This window comes from Oncorhynchus gorbuscha, linkage group LG06 (genome assembly GCF_021184085.1).
Source record: "Oncorhynchus gorbuscha isolate QuinsamMale2020 ecotype Even-year linkage group LG06, OgorEven_v1.0, whole genome shotgun sequence".
In the NCBI taxonomy this organism is placed as follows: domain Eukaryota; kingdom Metazoa; phylum Chordata; class Actinopteri; order Salmoniformes; family Salmonidae; genus Oncorhynchus; species Oncorhynchus gorbuscha.
In genome coordinates, this window is record NC_060178.1 from 88,820,356 (window position 1) to 88,839,778 (window position 19,423).

The window sequence follows — 19,423 nt, forward strand, 5'->3', positions numbered from 1 at the left end:
ACTGTTTCAGCCAGGACTGTTCTGTACTGGTCACACTCTGCCTGCAGTGTCCCGTGGCTGTCCTCTGCTTCCTTAAGTTTCTCCAACAGCTCCTGGAATCAAAACACCACAGTCAGTCAGAACAAATGAGAAAACATTCATGTCCATTACATTTTCTACAAATGTGATATTTTTCTGTGGTGCTCTGGCTTACAGGTAAAAGTAGACAAACGATATACAGTACCAGTCAAAGTTTGGACACACCTACTCATTCCAGGTTTTTGCTTTATTTTTTAAAACTATTTTCTACATTGTAGAATAATAGTGAAGACATCAAAACTATCAAATAACACATATGGAATATTGTGGTAACCAAAAAAGTGTGGAACATCAAAATATATTTTATATTGGAAATTCTTAAAAGTAGCCACCCGTTGCCTTGATGACAGCTTTGTACACTCTTGGCATTATCTCAACCAGCTTCATGAGGTAGTCACCTGGAATGTATTTAAATTAACAGGTGTGCCTTGTTAAAAGTTCATTTGTGTAATTGAATGCGTTTGTGCCAATCAGTTTTGTTTGTGACACGGTAGGGGTGGTATACAGAAGACAGCCCTATTGGTAAAAAAAAAAAAAACAATTCCATATTATGGCAAGAACAAGAGAAATGAAACAGTCCATCTTTACTTTAAGACATGAAGGGCAGTCAATTTGGAAAATGTCAAGAACTTTCTTCAAGTGCAGTGCAAAAACCATCAAAGCACTATGATGAAACTGGCTCTCATGAAGACTACCACAGGAAAGGAAGACCCAGAGTTACCTCTGCTGCAGAGGATAAGTTCATTAGAGCAACCAGCCTCAGAAATTGCAGCCCAAAAAATGCTTCACTGAGTTCAAGTAACAGACACATCTCAACATCAACTGTTCAGAGGAGACTGCGTGAATCAGGCCTTCATGGTCGATTTGGTGCAAAGAAACCACTACTAAAGGACACCAATAAGAAGAAGAGACTTGCTTTGGGCCAAGAAACATGAGCAATGGACATTAGACCGGTGACATTAGATCTGATGAGTCCAAATTTGCGATTTTTGGTTCCAACTTCCGTTCCGTGTCTTTGTGAGATGCAGAGTAGGTGAACAGATTATCTCTGCATGTGTGGTTTCCACCGTGAAGCATGGAGGTGGTGGTGTGATGGTGCTTTGCTGGTGATAGTCTGATGCATTTAGAATTTAAGGCACACAACCAGCATTGCTACCACAGCATTCTGCAGCGATACGCCATCCAATGTGGTTTGCGCTTAGTGGGACTATCATTTGTTTTTCAACAGGACAATGACCCAACACACATCCAGGCTGTGTAAGGGCTATTTGACCAAGCAGGAAAGGGATGAAGTGCTGCATCAGATGACCTGGCCTCCACAATCACCCATACAGTGTACATAATATACAGACTACATAACCAAGGATATGTTCGGTAGCCAATCTTTGTCATACATTGCATATAGAACTGCCGTGAATAGAGCAGACGTGATTCCTTATCCTACATGTCAGAGAGGCACATTTTTTCGACAAAACCTATTTCTATCTAAACGTTTCATAAACGGGCCCCATGACTTCTGTCAGACCAGACCAAACCAATCAAGTTATGATCATGGCTCAGTCAGATTTGTACATCATCTCTTACCGGCAGCTCTGTGCTAGGCTCCGATTCCTGGCTCTGCTGGACCTGAGCGAGGGTCTCCTGTACCTTGTGCGATTGGTCCCTGGCTTCCCTTAGCTCCACCTGTAGTGATGCCATCATAGCGTCCCTCTCTGCCAGACTAATAAACAACCAGATGGCCAGAAACACAGTTTACTTTAGTATCCTTTTTATATAGAAGAGCCAAAAGCAAATATTCCATATAGCTTTTAATCAACATTTGTATTGTTTTACTGTAAAATGTGTTGCAATTTTAAAGATACTTTAAATACAGTTTGATTTGTTATTCCACAAGGGAAAAACCAAGTTAAAATCAATGGGTTTGGTAAGGAACAAGGCTTTTTGTACCTGGTTTGTAGCACCGCCAGTTCTGCGGTGTTGTCGGACTGCTGAAACATAAAGCAGGAATTCAGATGACTATATCCTACAGTAGTACAGATCGAGTTGATACACAAGAAGGGCAACTATAGCCTGGTCCCAGATCTGTTTGTGCGGTCTTGCCAATTCTTATGGTATTTGTCATGCCAAACGACCATAGGAGATTGGTGAAACAGCACAAATGGAACTGGGACCAGACTAAGTTAACTGTAGGTGACTGTAGAAGAGGAATGGCACACTTACAGCAGTGCTGCTCTGGGCCTGCTCTGATGTTTCTTTGAGTTGCTTCACTTCCTGGCTCGTTCTCTCCTTCATTCTGGAATGAAGGACCACATTGTTAACCAGCATTAGGCAAGGGTGTGTTGTAATGAAGTTGTATTGAAACATCTCTTTTTTGTTTGTTGTTGATCCAAGTAAGCACAAGGCATATAACTATAATTACTAGAACTAACAGTCCCAGTCAAGACAATGTTCTGTCCCTTCTAGTAAGTATATTCTTCTGAAACTAGGTTTCAATAAAACCATAACTCACCTGTTGAGTAGCTGTTCCGTCTCTCCAGTGACATCAGCCTGACAAAAAAGCAGTCAACTTTGAGAAACCATGTCAATATTCATAATGGAAAAGCTGTCGTGTAAATATAGAAATGTACCGCTTTTAGCTCAACGAAACTTACGGGAGAGTTTTTAAGTTGCTCCATCTCTTCTTTAAGCTGCTTCAGTTCTTCCTGAAGTGATGTCACCAGGCTTGCTTCCTCACTGAAATGAAGAGAGATGCATATGAGGATGTTCAGGTACATAATAGCAGAATTTAACAAAGTTGGTGACATAGTTTCAGCTTCAAATGGGTGATTTAAACTGAAATAGCAGTGGACTTGCTCCAGACAGACCTGTTAGGTGGGCGCTCGGTCTCAGCTGTAGCAACTGCCTGCCGGGACAGAGTAAGAAGATAATGAAAGATAAAAAGACAACATTATGGTTCTCGATAACCCACTTTGGAAACCAAATGTCTCCTCCCAATGGATACAATTCTGCCTAGAAATGTCCAAATACATTCAGTAAACATAAATAACTGATTCAGCTCGGAAATCAAGAGAGAACTAACTGATTCAGCTCAGAAATCAAGAGAGTACTAACTGATTCAGCTCGGAAATCAAGAGAGAACTAACTGATTCAGCTCGGAAATCAAGAGAGAACTAACTGATTCAGCTCGGAAATCAAGAGAGAACTAACTGATTCAGCTCGGAAATCAATCAAATAAATGTATTTATAAAGCCCTGTACAGAAACCCAGCCTAAAACCCCAAACAGCAAGCAATGCAGGATGTAGAAGCATGGTGTCTAGGAAAAACTCCCTAGAAAGGCAGAAACCTAGAGAGGAAATCAATAGAGAAATAATGGATTCAGTTAGCCATGGCCATCCAACTAGCTAGCACAATGAAAACAGAATAGAGACTACTTACAGAAGCCTCCTGTTTCATTTCTTGGAGCTGCTTCAGCTCCTGTTGGAGTGATGCCAACTGACTGTCTCTGTCCTGAAGACTGGAAGATAAATGATTGGTGTTGTTGAGAAAAGACCAACTCCACATCTATAAAGAGAATTATGAGGGACAGATTATCAAAACCATACCTGCTCTTTAGCTGTTCCAACTCAGTGGAGTTACCCTGTAAAACATAAATAAACATGAATTCAGAAGTGGACCCCAAAAAAACGTTGATAGCATGGTTTTCACCACCACATCATCTCCGGACAAGCCATTGCTCATTAGCACCAGAGAGGTTGGAAACAGACACTCAATTTGTGATGACCTCCTGCAAATACTTTGTGAACAAATGTGCCATTGACATTGCTCTGAATCTTCATCATGAGTGTTTACAGAAAGTCATCGCATTTTGAGTCTCTCCGTTAACAACCTCTCTGGCACTAGTAAGCACTGGCTCACGCAGAGTGTGCAAGTGCTGGTTGGGAGCAGTCTAGGCGCTTACCCTAACCCTAATCTGACAACTCACCTCCGTGTCCTCGTCCACGTCTCTGTTGTGGCTGGCCTCCAGCAGTACGTTGATGGATTCTACCTGATCCTCCAGTTGTCCCTTCTCCAGCTCGGTCTGCTCCAGCTGGGCTGTTAGGGCCTCCACCTGGGCACTACGCTCTTTCAGATCAGCCTCTATCCTGCCCAGATGGACCTGGATGTCTGGGGGGGATGGCAGACAAAACTCACTACAAACTATATATTTATAGAGCATCAGCTGTTCTGGACGACTGTGATCACGCTCTCTGTAGCCGATGTGAGCCAGACCGTTAAACAGGTCAACATTCACAAAGCTGCGGGGCCAGACGGATTACCAGGATGTGTACTCAAAACATGCGCAGACCAACTAGCAAGTGTCTTCACTGACATTTTCAACCTCTCCCTGACAGAGTCTGTAATACCTACATGTTTCAAACAGACCACCATAGTCCCTGTGCCCAAGAAAGCGATGGTAACCTGCCTAATTACGGCCCCGTAGCACTCACGTCGGTAGCCATGAAAGGCTCACGTCAACACAATCTCAAATCGCACTCCACACTGCCCTTTCCCACCTAGACAAAAGGAACACCTACAGTGGGGCAAAAAAGTATTTAGTCAGCCACCAATTGTGCAAGTTCTGCCACTTAAAAAGATGAGGCCTGTAATTTTCATCATAGGTACACTTCAACTATGACAGACAAAATGAGGAAAAAAAGTCCAGAAAATCACATGGAGGACAGAGGAGCCTCTTAAAGAAGTTACAGGTCTGTGAGAGGCAGAAATATTGCTTGTTTGTAGGTGACCAAATACTTATTGTCCACCATAATTTGCAAATAAATTCATTAAAAATCCTACAATGTGATTTTCTGGATTTCTTTTCTCATTTTGTCTGTCATAGTTGATGTGTACCTATGATGAAAATTACAGGCCTCTCTCATTTTTAAGTGGGAGAACCTGCACAATTGGTGGCTGACTAAATACTTTTTTGCCCCACTGTATGTGAAAATGTTCATTGACTATCTGACCGTAAGGGGCTACAGAGGGTAGTGCATATGGTCCAGTACATCACTGGGGCCAAGCTTCCTGACATCCAGGACCTATATGCACTAGGCAGTGTCAGAGGAAGGCCCCAAAAAATTATCAAAGACTCCAGTCGCCCAAGTTATAGACTGTTCTCTCTGCTACCGCATGGCAAGCGGTACCAGAGCATCAAGTCTAGGACCAAAAGGCTCCTTAACAGCTTCTACCCCCATGCCATAAGACTGCTGAACAATTAATCAAATGGCCACCTGGACTATTTACATTGACTGACGCTCCCCTTTGTTTTTACACTGCTGCTACACGCTGTTTATTATCTATGCATAGTCGATTTACAAATGACCTATACTAACCTGTGGCCCCGCACATTGACTATGTACCGGTACCCCCTGTATATAGCCTCGTTATTGTTATGTCATTTTCTTGTGCTACTTTAAGATTAGTATATATAAAAAAAATATATAATAATCACTTTAGTTTATTTCGTAACTATTTCTAGAACTGCATTGTTGGTTAAGGGCTTGTAAGTAAACATTTCATGGTAAGGTTGTATTTGGCGCATGTGACAAATCAAATTGGATTAATGCTGTTCAATCAATAGATCTTATTCACTGCAATTTTGAAGAATAAAATACAATTGGTTAAGGTTGGCAGTCAAATAACGTGACTATAGCTATTCCGATTTCTTCTTTTGTTCAGTGTATTTAATCTGACGGTTCAATTTAATGGTCGAATTTGAGGAAAGTTTGACATTGACTTCAATTGAGCATTTGAGCATTTTCGCTTCATACTCGGTTAGTCAGCTGGAATTCGAACAAACATGACCGAAACATGAATGTCTTACCTGAGAGGGAAGTAGCGTCCTGCTGGGCTTTCTCCAGGGTGCTCTGTGAACTCCTCAACTCTTCACTAACCTCCTCCAACCTCCTCTGCAGCACCTGCTCACTCTCTACACGGCTGGCCTGAAGTAGAGTAAGACATATTTTAATATTCTGTAATACTACAGTAAGTATTGTGACAGCATGCTCAGGGTAAGATATGACCACAACTAGAATGAGATTGTATTTCTATGATTATAACAGTATGATATTATTCCCAGGGTCTGGCCTGAGGATGAAGGGTGGGGGCGCATTGTATGTTACTAACCACCAGAGGGCAGCAGAGGCTAAATACAAAACATATCTACTACATTATTATCCATCTACAGAGACTTAGTAATAGGTATACAACTGGTGTGTGTGTGAGAGAGAGCGAAAGAGAAAGACTAAAATCTGGAGGGCTAATGATAGTGACATGTGTATATTCACTAATAGGCATGTACCATTCTATTGATAAAACTCGTAACTGGTCCAGAAGGACCTGATAATTAAATGATTAATTAACATGAACTCTTGACTGCCAGGAAGTAAAACATTAACTCACTGACCCCATAATAGTACACACACACACACACACACAATTAGGATTTACCGAATGGACTAAACACAGCTGGTGTCTAGTAATGTTTTAAACTTTGCTTGGGCACATAGCACACATTCCATCTGGTGCCAGCCAGCCAGCCAGCCAGCCAGCCAACCAGCCAGCCAGCCAGCCAACCAGTCAGCAACCAACCTGCCAGCCAGCTAGTCATTCAGCCCCATTATTGTGTGGCTGAATTCCAGTTCAACACACAGCTCTATGATTTCAAGGCCATTAGAGACCCAGACGCATCACAGGCGCATTAGATGGGTGGGGGACCATCCGGTAGCGAAGGCTTTAGAGGGGTGGGGGGACCATCCGGTAGCGAAGGCTTTAGAGGGGTGGGGGGACCATCCGGTAGCGAAGGCTTTAGAGGGGTGGGGGGACCATCCGGTAGCGAAGGCTTTAGAGGGGTGGGGGGACCATCCAGTAGCGAAGGCTTTAGAGGGGTGGGGGACCATCCGGTAGCGAAGGCTTTAGAGGGGTGGGGGACCATCCGGTAGCGAAGGCTTTAGAGGGGTGGGGGGACCATCCGGTAGCGAAGGCTTTAGAGGGGTGGGGGACCAGCCGGTAGCGAAGGCTTTAGAGGGTGGGGGACCAGCCGGTAGCGAAGGCTTTAGAGGGGTGGGGGACCAGCCGGAGGTTAAGGCTGTAGAGGGGAGGGGGACCAGCCGGAGGTTAATGCTGTAGAGGGGAGGGGGACCAGCCGGAGGGTAAGGCTGTAAAGGGGAGGGGGACCAGTCGGAAGGTAAGGGTTTAGGGGGGTGGGGGACCAGCCGGAGGGTAAGGGTTTAGAGGGGTGGGGGACCAGCCCGTAGCTAAGATTTTAGAGGAGTGGGGGACCAGCCAGTGGGTAAGGCGAAGGCAAACTGCAAACTGGCAGTTCTAGAACTAGGGTGTAGCCTTGCAGTTCAACATACCCTTGGATATATTGGATTCCTTGGATATATTGGATTCCTAATAACATTTTCCTACAACAGACTAGCTAAATCTAGTGCAATACTATGTCATGACTGTCCTGTGAGGATCCGGATGGGTCGGATCAGCTTTGCAGTAGATGACTTCAGCCAGACTGGTGGTGGTGGGTTGACAGTAAATCAGGGATTAGAACGTTCAGTTTTCTCCCTCTCCAAATTCACAGACGTTTCTCGCTGAAACGCTAACACGTTCTAAAGCAAATACTGGCACAATATTTCTAATATAGAACGTATTTAACTAGGCAAGTCAGTTAAGAACAAATTCTTATTTTCAATGACGGCCTAGGAGCAGTGGGTTAACTGCCTGTTCAGGGGCAGAACGACAGATTTGTATCTTGTCAGCTCGGGGATTTGAAATTGAAACCTTCCGGTTACTAGTCCAACGCTCTAACCACTAGGCTACCCTGCCGCCCCAATGGTCAGAGGCGATCTAAATGGTCAGAGGTGATCTAAAGAAGAATGTCATTTTGGTTATTTTGTGATGTCATTAAAAATGTTATAAAGAAATACTGTATCTTGAAAAGTATATACACACTACATGTACGAAGTCTCCATCCTTTATGTTGTGTATGAAAAATGATGTGTTTTTGTTAACCTTTTCATACGTGAGTTCCAAATATCTCTAACGGTCGCCCCCAGCGAGAGTTGTTTTATGCACGCAATGTCAGAATGCACTCACTGTTCCAAAATGGGATTATTACGCAACACGACAGTTAACACGCGCTGCCTTCAACTTGTCAAAATCATTTTCTAAGTTGTATTTTCTAAAAGTTTGAATTGAGGTGTGTTCCGCCTCTTCATTAAATTTACATAGAAGTAGCCCTTTTCAGCATTTATGTTTGAGGCTTTACTGAGCCGGACAAACTTCTCTTCGAGGAGAGCCCACGCATTTCACCAATGTTTGCGCAGATCAAGTATGCAGATATTTGCGCAGTCTTGCACAAACTGGAACATTTTCTGGCAGGCAAATAATAACTTTGGACACGGGTGCATTCCCATCAAAGTTCCTTATTTTCTGTATATCGTGTTGTTGGTTCTTCTGTATGTACAGTTGAAGTCGGAAGTTGACATACACCTTAGCCAATTACATTTAAACTCAGTTTTTCAGGGAGACAGGACGGACAGCTGATCGTCCTCGCAGTGGCAGACCACATGTAACAACACCTGCACAGGATCGGTACATCTGAACATCACGCCTGCGGGACAGGTACAGGATGGCATCAACAACTGCCCGAGTTACTCCAGGAACACACAATCCCTCCATCAGTGCTCAGACTGTCCACAATAGGCTGAGAGAGGCTGGACTGAGGGCTTGTAGGCCTGTTGTAAGACAGGTCCTCACCAGACATCACCGGCAACAACGTCGCCTATGGGCACAAATCCACCGTCGCTGAACCAGACAGGACTGGTTCAGGGGTGATGTTCCTAACCTAAACCCGGGGTGATGGTTGGATTCGCGTTTATCGTCGAAGGAATGAGCGGTCCACCGAGGCCTGTACTCTGAAGCGGGGTTCGTCATGGTCTGGGGCGGTGTGTCACAGCATCATCGGACTGAGCTTGTTGGAAGTTACAACTGTTCCGAATGATGATATGATACAAGGTTATGATTAATACGTAGACTGTTTTAGGGATGTGATAGGTAAATTCAGGACAAGGTAACTCTTTAAGCAACCGCTCTGGTGGTGACCCAAATTCCTAATTAGTTCATTGTTACATGATTCGGGGTAGCAATTAAACAGTTATTGATTAGATAAATAACAGTCATCAGATTAATGAAAGTAAAGTCACGACAACTACTTACAGTAGGTTACATTTTCCTAGGTCACAGAACAGACTAGCTAAATCTGGTGCGATGCTACTTATAGCAGCAGGGCTAGTACCTCCAGCCCTCTCCAGATGTTGTCATTAGTCTGAACGTGTGTGTGTGTCCATGTCCGTGTGCGTGTTCGCGTGTCTGTGTGCATCCGTGTGTGTGCATGTGCGTCCGTGTGTGTGCATGTGCGTCCGTGTGTGTGCATGTGCGTCCGTGTGTGTGCATGTGCGTCCGTGTGTGTGCATGTGCGTCCGTGTGTGTGCATGTGCGTCCGTGTGTGTGCATGTGCGTCCGTGTGTGTGCATGTGCGTCCGTGTGTGTGCATGTGCGTCCGTGTGTGTGCATGTGCGTCCGTGTGTGTGCATGTGCGTCCGTGTGTGTGCATGTACGTCCGTGTGTGTGCATGTACGTGTGCGTGTGCATGTGCGTGTGCGTCCGTGTGCATGTGCGTCCGTGTGCATGTGCGTCCGTGTTTTCCAGTCCTACCTGCAGTAGAGTAAGTTGTTTCTCTACAGAAGACACCTTAGTCTCCAGCCCTCTCTTGATCTTCTCATCAGCTTGAAGGCTCTCACTCCTCTCCCCCAGCTCCTTGGTCAGTCTGGCACAGTCCTCCCTCAGCTTGGCAAGCTCTGCATTCTGTCTGAGGAGAGAAAAGAGAGGGAGGCCAGGTCAGTCAGGAAAATACACTACATGGCTAAAGGTATGTGGACACCTGCTCGTCAAACAGCTCATTCCAAAATCATGGGCATTAATATGTAGTTGGTCCCCCCTTTGCTGCTATAACATTATCCATTATTCTGGGAAGGCTTTCCACTAGATGTTACAACATTGCTGTGGCGACTTGTTCACATTCAGCCACAAGAGCATGAGTGAGGTCGAGCACTGATGTTGGGCGATTAGGCCTGGCTCGCAGTCGGCGTTCCAATTGATCCCAAAGGTGTTTGATGGGGTTGAGGTCAGGGCTCTGTGCAGGCCAGTCAAGTTATTCCACACTTTATCTCCATAAACATTTCCTGTATAGACTTTACTTTGTGCAAAGGGACATTGTCATGTGAAACAAAGTTAGAAGCACAGAATAGTCTTGAATGTCATTGTATTCTGTAGCGTTAAGATCACCCTTTACTGCAAACTAAGGCGCCTATCCCGAACTATGAAAAACAGCCCCAGACCATTATTCCTCTTCCACCAAACGTAACAGTTGGCAGGTAGTGTTCTCCTGGCATCCGCCAAACGCAGATTCATCCTTTGGACAGAGATGTTGAAGCGTGATTCATCACTCCAGAGAAAGCGTTTACCCTGCTCCAGTCCAAAGGCGGCGAGCTTTACACCACTCCAGCTCATGCTTTGCATTGCGCATGGTGATCTTAGGCTTGTGTGCGGCTGCTCGGCCATGGAAACCCACTTCATGAAGCTCTTGTGCTGACTTTGCTCTTGTGCTCTTGTGCTGACTTTGCTTCCAGATGGTGAGTGTTGCAGCTGAGGACAGACAATTATTACTTTTTACGCTCACAGAACGGCAGTCCCGTTCTGTGAGCTTGTGTGGCCTACCACTTCTCAGCTTAGCCGTTGTCGCTCCTAGACATTTCCACTTCACAATAACAGCATTTACAGTTGACTGGGGAAGCTCTAGCAGGACAGAAATTTGACGAACTGACTTGTTGGAAAGGTGCCATCCTATGACGTGCCACGTTGAAAGAGCTCTTCAGTAAGGCAATTCTACTGCCAATGTTTATCTATGGGGATTGCATGGCCTCATGCTCGATTGTATACACCTGACAGCAACGGGTGTGGCTGAAAAAGCAGAATCCACTCATTTGAATGAGTGTCCACATACTCTTGGACATGTAGTGTACCTCAGAGCAGGCTTCACAGTAGACAGTCTCTTAGTCAGACACTAATCCTAGACCTAATAATCCTAATTTACTGTGTTCCATACAAATTTATATCTGCATTCTCAAAACTAAATGTATTCTTCGTAGTGGCAAAAACTAAAACGTTTTGGGACAGGGTCCGGGAACCCACCTACTTGCTCTCTGCCTGGCTGGTGGCCTGGTTCAGGGTTAGAGGTTAGGAACAGACACCTACTTGCTCTCTGCCTGGCTGGTGGCCTGGTTCAGGGTTAGAGGTTAGGGTTTAGGTTAGGAACAGACACCTACTTGCTCTCTGCCTGGCTGGTGGCCTGGTTCAGGGTTAGAGGTTAGGGTTTAGGTTAGGAACAGACACATACTTGCTCTCTGCCTGGCTGGTGGCCTGGTTATGGGTTAGAGGTTAGGGTTTAGGTTAGGAACAGACACCTACTTGCTCTCTGCCTGGCTGGTGGCCTGGTTCAGGGTTAGAGGTTAGGGTTTAGGTTAGGAACAGACACCTACTTGCTTTCTGCCTGGCTGGTGGCCTGGTTCAGGGTTAGAGGTTAGGGTTTAGGTTAGGAACAGACACCTACTTGCTCTCTGCCTGGCTGGTGGCCTGGTTATGGGTTAGAGGTTAGGGTTTAGGTTAGGAACAGACACCTACTTGCTCTCTGCCTGGCTGGTGGCCTGGTTCAAGGCATCTCTGAGGATGGAGTTCTCTTGCGGCAGACAAGCCAGCTGGGCAGTGGGACCTGACTCCAACTGCTCCTGAAGACTGATGACCTGAGAGTAGTGAGGGACTTTTGACTTAAAGCTTTGGAATGCTTTGGAAATCTTTACATAACTAATTTAAAGTATACTGAATTCAAATGAGAAAAAGACAGAAGCTGACAGACAGAGACAGACCTGCATTCTATTCTATATACAGTACCTTAGCTGTGAGTTTCTGTGTCTGTGCTACGTGGTCCTGGTAGGAGGCCTGCATCCGAGCCTGCAGAGCGATCATCTCTTGCTCCCTGGACGAGAGCTGGGAACTCAGCCTGGTTTCCACACTGGCCACCTTGGACTTCTCAGCTGACAGCTCCTACAGAAGGAGGAGAGATACAGACTGTCAGACAGCTCCTACAAGGACTGGGGTCAATTCAGGAAGTGATAAATTTTTTTTTTTTAAATGAAAATATTTCATGTGAAATTCCAAATCCCTTCCTGAATTGACTGACTTCAATTCGAATGGACCCCAACCCTGGCTCCGACACACAGACAACAGTGGTAAACAATTGTTCAACTCATCCATGGGAGGGGATTCTAGTTATGTGGTTAAATAAGTCATATGTGTTTTTTTTACCCCAGTGAGTTCTCAGAGTCTGTTCTTGGCTGCGGTGACACACTCCTGCGCATTGTGTGTGTGCGTGTTACCTTGGTGAGTTCCCTCAGTCTGTTCTTGGCTGCGGTGGCGTCCTCTTGCTGAGTTGCCAGCTGTTTCTGATTCTCCTCTAACTGTTTCTTCATCACAGCCACCGGGTCGCCCTTCTGAGTAGCCTGAGTAGCACACAGGAAGTTAGTCACAATCAATATCAAAATCAAAAAAAAAAACAAAAAAAAATATGCCATTTAGCAGACGCTTTTATCCAAAGCGACTTACAGTCATGTGTGCATACATTCTATGTATGGGTGGTCCCGGGGGATCGAACCCACTACCCTGGCGTTACAAGCGCCATGCTCTACCAACTGAGCAGGACAGCTGTAGTGTATTTGTGAGTGTCTGACCAATCACCCATCCTCCTCATGCATGACGTGTGTCAGTGTCACCATCCCTCCCAGTGGTTTCTCCCGTTCCATGCAGTACCACCCCCCCCCCCCACACCACACACTCCCAGTCCAACCCCCTCAAATGACATCTCCCATCCAGTTCTTACCAGATTGTATCATATGCCCTGCCGGATTCCCTGCCCTCCAACTCAAGCCTTACATTTGTCAACACCCCTTCAACTCCACAATGGTATCTCCCATCCCGGGTCATACCACAATGTCATGCATGATGTCCTCCTCCCCAGAGTGATTTCATATCACCCCTCTCCACCCCCCCCAACAGTATCTCCCATCCCCCGCCACAGGTCATACCATCTGCCAGGTGTCTTGTCTGATGCCAGCCTTGTCAGACAGGATCTCTATGAGGCGCTGGGCCTCTCCCTGACTGATCACCATACTGCTAACGGTAGAGACCAGGGCCCTGTAGGGCAGGTACAGGGGGGAATCCAGACCAGAGTCCACTGGTATGGCTAAACAGAGAGCACAACAGGGAGAGAGATGTTATTACATATTATTACAAGCACCTAGAGAGTCAGATGCAACAAGTAAGGAGAGGAAATCATAGCTATTAATAAAACATCCTTCCCTAATGAGAAAAGCACTCATCAAAAGGGCAGTTACTGTGCACAGGAATACAATGTTGGCAGAACTTGGGAAGTTAAGGGGTAAAAGGCCATGTGGAATATTCCTACTGTCTGATACAGGTTGCCTGCCATCGTAAGCATTGATATCGGAAGTTGATATCGGAAGTTTACATACACCTTAGCCAAATACATTAAAACTCTGTTTTTCACAACTCCTGACATTTAATCCTAGTAAAAAGTCTGTCTTTGGTCAGTTAGGATCACCAGTTTATTTTAAGAATGTGAAATGTCAGAATAATAGTAGAGAGAATCATTTATTTGAGATTTTATTTCTTTCATCACATTCCTAGTGGGTCAGAAGTTGACATACACTCAACTAGTATTTGGTAGCATTGCTCATAAATTGTTTAACTTGGGTGAAACGTTTTGGGTAGCCTTCCACAAGCTTCCCACAATAAGTTGGGTGAATTTTGGCCCATTCCCCCTGACAGAGCTGTTGTAACCAAGTTAGGTTTGTTGGCCTGCACACACATTTTCTACAGGATTGAGGTCAGGGCTTTGTGATGGCCACTCCAATATCCACATAATTTTCCTCCCTCATGATGCGATCTGTTTTCTGAAGTGCACCAGTCCCTCCTGCAGCAAAGCACCCTCACAACATGATGCTGCCACCGCCGTGCTTCACAGTTGGGATGGTGTTATTCGGCTTGCAGGCCTCCCCCTTTCTCTTCAAACATAACAATGGTCATTATGGCCAAACAGTTCCATTGTCGTTTCATCAGACCAGTAGACATTTCTCCAAAAAGTATGATCTTTGTCCCCATGTGTAGTTGCAAACCGTAGTCTGGCTTTATTCATGTCAGTTTTGGAGCAGTGGCTTCTTCCTTGCCGTGCGGCCTTTCAGGTTATGTCGATATAGGACTAGTTTTACTGTGGATATAGATACTTTTGTACCTGTTTCCTCCAGCATCTTTACTAGGTCCTTTTCTGTTGTTCTGGGATTGATTTGCACTTTTCGCACAAAAGTACGTTCATCTCTAGGAGACAGAACTCGCCTCCTTCCTGAGCGCATGACGGCTGCGTGGTCCCATGGGGTTTATACTTGCGTACTATTGTTTGAACGTGGTACCGTCAGGCTTTTGGAAATTGCTCCCAAGGATGAACCAGAATTGTGGAGATCTACAATTTTTGGCTGATTTCTTTTGATTTACCCATGATGTCAAGCAAAGAGGCACTGGGTTTGAAGGTAGGCCTTGAAATACATCCACAGGTACACCTCGAATTGACTCAAATTATGTAAATTAACCTATCAGAAGCTTCTAAAGCCATGACATTTTCTGGAATTTTCCAAGCTGTTTAAAGGCACAGTCAACTTAGTGTATGTAAAGTTCTGACCCACTGGAGTTGTGATACAGGGAATTATAAGTGAAAGAATCTGTCTGTAAACAATTGTGGGAAAAATTACGTGTGTCATGCACAAAGTAGATGTGCCAAAACTATAGTTAGTTAGCAAGAAATTTGTGGAGTTGTTGAAAAATGAGTTTTAATGAACTCCAACCTAAGTGTATGTAAACTTCAACTGTATGTCTAATATGCTTAATATATGAGTAAATTCCCATGGCTCAGGGCAGAATGGGTGGGAACTGGGCAGCTGAACCCCTGGCTGAGAGGGCAGAGTGGTACCAGGCAGACACAGCCCCTGTGGCACCAGAGAAACTCCCTATTGTCTGAGTTACTGAGAGGCTTTGTCAGCTAGCACACAACAGGGCCAGAGCTGTGCACACATACACATGCACACACTGAGCAGGAGGGCACCACTGCAGCCAAGAACAGACTGAGAATTGAACAGGCTACCACACACACACATCGTCATAGTAAGAGTGTTACAGTAGTGCTTGTGTTTTGGCTAAAGTAGTTCCTGCCTAGACTACCGTTTCCACTCATTAAAAACAGAAAGATATGTTTTTAACAGCCTAGCTAGCAGTTACCTCACTTCCTGTGTTGGTCTGTCTGTCAGTCACAAAAACACAACCCAAATAAGGAAGAATGACATCTACAGACAGACAACATACTTCCCTGGTTTTCCAGAAATCCTGGGTGGAAGATTCCGGATTTCTTGCTTATTCCCTTCTGATTCCAGGATTCCTCCAACAGGGATTTCAGGAAAACCATGGAATTTATTGAAAGTTCCTGGAATTGTACAACCCTAGGAGAAACTACTGTACTTGTGGTCCTGTACTTGTTGTTCTTGTGCAGCTGTAGTAGCTGCACTTTGGTGGCACACACACACATAACCCAACACACACACAGAGGCCTTGGGCCCTGACCATGTGTGTGCAGTAGTAGTCTTTCGACCAGACCACACCCAGTTAGACTGGCTAAGATCAGAGTCCACCACAGCAGCCTTCGTCAGATGCCGCCGAAACGTGTCCATTTGCTCTGACATGTACTGCTAAAAAAAATGACATGAAAACTTAAAGAATATTTCAGTGAGTGCAGGTTTTTCTTTCTTCCAGTGTATACCTTTTGAACCCGGCACCCAAACACTGTGTTACCAACAAACTTCAGCTGAGCACACCAATTTCTCATTCTAAGTCTACCACAGAGAAAACAACTGAGCTTTGTTCTGCAGTGTAGGAGCACAAGTCCCTCTGCAGATTGTATATAGTCCGGCCTATTATACAATTAAGCAATAAGGCCCGAGGAGGTGTGGTATATTGGCCATATACCACAAAACCTTGAGGTGCCTTATTGCTACTATAAACTGGTTACCAACATTATTAGAACAGTAAACAAGTAGTTTTGCATCATACCCATGGTATATTGTCTGGTATAAAACTGTGTGGTACGAGCCCTGAATGCTGATTGGCTGAAAGCCGTGGTATATCGGACCTATACCACCGGTATGACAAAACATTTGTGGGTTTGTGATCTATGGCTAATATACCATGGCTAAGTGCTGTGTCCAGGCACTCCGCGTTGCGTCAATCAGCATCCAGGAGCCATTTTTCTAAATCAAATAGTCTACTAGTTAGAAATGGAACTGGAAGCGGTGGTGTTCATTGATATCTCTTAATGTAAACTATGCTTTGTCCCTATTATTGCTCGAACAATTTCTATTTTCCACAAAATTGAAAGAAATATGCAACTAGGAAACTAAAAGGCATGCCCACACGCCAATATTAATAATGCCTTGCGATCGAAAGGACGGCCTTTCACATCGCCCCAATGCAGTATCGGCGATATCATAGACAGTGATGATTTTAGGACATTCCAAGATCTGAAAGAAGCATTTTCTTATTTTTATTTTTACTTAAGTCAGCTATGCTGGCCTATGGAGTTCCATGGGAAACCCAGCTGTCAACCTGTCCAATTATGGAATTTGTAAACAGACTACCTCTGTAACATATAAACTATTGGAAAGCCCATACTCTGAGCTAGCCATTAAAAAAGTATGGCCCACAGATCTAAATGTAACTGAATCATTCTTTAACTGGACCAGAATAGAGAAAAACATTACCTTGGCATCCCATAATTCTGACCATCAATTTTTTCATTTCAACTTTGTTCACAGACTAACACCTAATAAATGTGTCATAATGAATTTGTATGCATTGCTCTGTTGCTCTGTTTTTGAGTGGCAGCCAAAAGTTACTAGGAAATATCAAATGCAAATATCTTAACTGAATATATGAATATGACATTGAACGTTATACCCAGTAACCCCCTTCTAATGTTATACCCCGTAACCCCCTTCTAATGTTATACCCCGTAACCCCCTTCTAATGTTATACCCCGTAACCCCCTTCTAATGTTATACCTGTAACCCCCTTCTAATGTTATACCCCGTAACCCCCTTCTAATGTTATACCTGTAACCCCCTTCTAATGTTATACCTGTAACCCCCTTCTAATGTTATACCCGTAACCCCCTTCTAATGTTATACCCCGTAACCCCCTTTTAATGTTATACCTGTAACCCCCTTCTAATGTTATACCTGTAACCCCCTTCTAATGTTATACCCCGTAACCCCCTTCTAATGTTATACCCCGTAACCCCCTTCTAATGTTATACCCCGTAACCCCCTTCTAATGTTATACCCCGTAACCCCCTTCTAATGTTATACCTGTAACCCCCTTCTAATGTTATACCTGTAACCCCCTTCTAATGTTATACCCCGTAACCCCCTTCTAATGTTATACCCCGTAACCCCCTTCTAATGTTATACCTGTATCCCCTTTTCGAAAAGATTACAAACTAAATAAAAAGTTGGTCACAAAAAATGCATGTATATTATCAATAGTTGTGTTGCTCTCTAGTTATGTGAAATAATACATATGTAAAATTATTGAAATACATTGAAAATAGACCAAGCTTCCTTACCAGACTCAGCTTTTTTCTTGGAAGATGCCTTCTTCTTAGAAGGGTTCTGGGCCTCCTGAGCCCTGGCCTCCTGAGCCCTGGCCTCCTGAGCCCTGGCCTCCTGAGCCCTGGCCTCCTGAGCCCTGGCCTCCTGAGCCCTGGCCTCCTGAGCCCTGGCCTCCTGAGCCCTGGCCTCCTGAGCCTTGGCTGCAGTTGGCTGGGAGCCCACTGGGGGCACTGCCATCACAGGGACCTCCTTGGTGACAGCCTCCAGGACTGGTGCAGGCTTGGAGGGGGCAATGGGGGTGGTGGTCGCCTGAGCTGGCTCTACCTTAGCCACCTTCTTCTCCTTCTTCTTCTTCTCCTTTGGTGCAGGGGCAGGTGGGGCCTCTACGGCAGTGGGAACTGGAGCAGGGTGAGTGGTTGGTTCAGGGGCTGGGGCAGGAGCAGTGACTATTTCTGGGGCTGGGGCAGGAGCAGTGACTCTTTCAGGGGCAGGGGCAGGAGCAGTGACTCTTTCAGGGGCTGGGGTTTGTTCAGGTACGGCCACTGGGAACTCCTCTGGTTCCGATTCCGGCAGCTTCCCATTGGGCTTGTCATCTTTCTTCTTACCACGGTTCTTCTTCTCAGATATCTTAATGATTAGAATAATACATTTCATTTAGAACACACTTTAACATTATATATGACAATCAAAATGCGCTACAGTATGTATGTGCATTAAAATGCACGCAGGCACACACACAGCTAGAATAATTCTACAAAAAGGCATTTGAGTAGAGGTGTGTTTTATCTCGTTTTACCTTGTCCTTCTTCTTGTCCTTCTTGGTCAGTTGGCTGGGAGGTGCCATCTTGCCCAGCTCTCTACGCTGCTGGGCCAGAGCCTCCTCATACGAGGTCTCCTTCATGGAGAAGAATGAGAAAACATAACAGTTAAATGTAATACATCATCACCACCACGACAACAACAACTGTGTATCTCAGTAGGTTGAGCATGGTGCTTGCAATGCCAGTGTTGTGGGTTTGAGTGCTGCTGGGGCTACCCATAAGACAAATGCATGCACGAATGACTAAGTCGCTTTGGATCTGCTAAATGGTATACATTATGATTATTATATTAACAACAGTTATGCTACCTTCATGGAGAAGGTGGAGACCAGGACGATGCCAAGGGCTGAGATGAACATGAAGCCTCCAAATACCAAGATGCCTAGCGTCTGAGGGTCATACAGATCCATGATGACCACTATGACGGGTTAGCTGTCCTGTTGGATGGGGAGAAAGAAAAATAGAAATGATTAGAATTGGATTTCACCTTTATTTAAGAACCAATGGAATGGCCTAAAAAAGGTGCAAACTTAGCCCAGCCACCGGGCCATGCAAAACGAACTCGCCCAGTGAAAGAGAGAGGGTGTGGGAGGGCGGGAGTGGGAAAGCCTATGTGTAAAGTACTCAGTACAGATGGTTAGTGTACT

General features: G+C 45.0%; 1 protein-coding gene across 10 annotated transcripts in view; it reads right to left on the bottom strand.

The window, feature by feature from the left end:
- The window catches only part of LOC124038498 (ribosome-binding protein 1-like), a 47,884-nt gene that overhangs the window by 6,320 nt on the left and 22,141 nt on the right, over positions 1–19,423 (bottom strand). For 4 of the 10 annotated variants that reach the window (XM_046354457.1, XM_046354466.1, XM_046354464.1 and 1 more), the window contains exons 2-19: positions 19,085–19,213; positions 18,752–18,850; positions 17,970–18,582; positions 13,315–13,472; positions 12,610–12,732; positions 12,125–12,277; positions 11,858–11,976; positions 9,833–9,986; positions 5,943–6,060; positions 4,062–4,243; positions 3,515–3,640; positions 2,943–2,980; positions 2,730–2,811; positions 2,588–2,625; positions 2,299–2,371; positions 2,026–2,066; positions 1,663–1,810; positions 3–92 (exon numbers count right to left, since the gene is read on the bottom strand). In XM_046354457.1, the coding sequence (XP_046210413.1) occupies positions 3–92; positions 1,663–1,810; positions 2,026–2,066; positions 2,299–2,371; positions 2,588–2,625; positions 2,730–2,811; positions 2,943–2,980; positions 3,515–3,640; positions 4,062–4,243; positions 5,943–6,060; positions 9,833–9,986; positions 11,858–11,976; positions 12,125–12,277; positions 12,610–12,732; positions 13,315–13,472; positions 17,970–18,582; positions 18,752–18,850; positions 19,085–19,186 (2,457 nt within the window). In that variant the 5' untranslated portion in view covers positions 19,187–19,213. Of the gene's footprint in view, positions 1–2; positions 93–1,662; positions 1,811–2,025; positions 2,067–2,298; positions 2,372–2,587; positions 2,626–2,729; positions 2,812–2,942; positions 2,981–3,514; positions 3,641–3,681; positions 3,717–4,061; positions 4,244–5,942; positions 6,061–9,832; positions 9,987–11,857; positions 11,977–12,124; positions 12,278–12,609; positions 12,733–13,314; positions 13,473–17,969; positions 18,583–18,751; positions 18,851–19,084; positions 19,214–19,423 lie in introns of all 10 variants that reach the window. The other 6 variants (XM_046354462.1, XM_046354463.1, XM_046354459.1 and 3 more) reach the window with 6 other exon arrangements.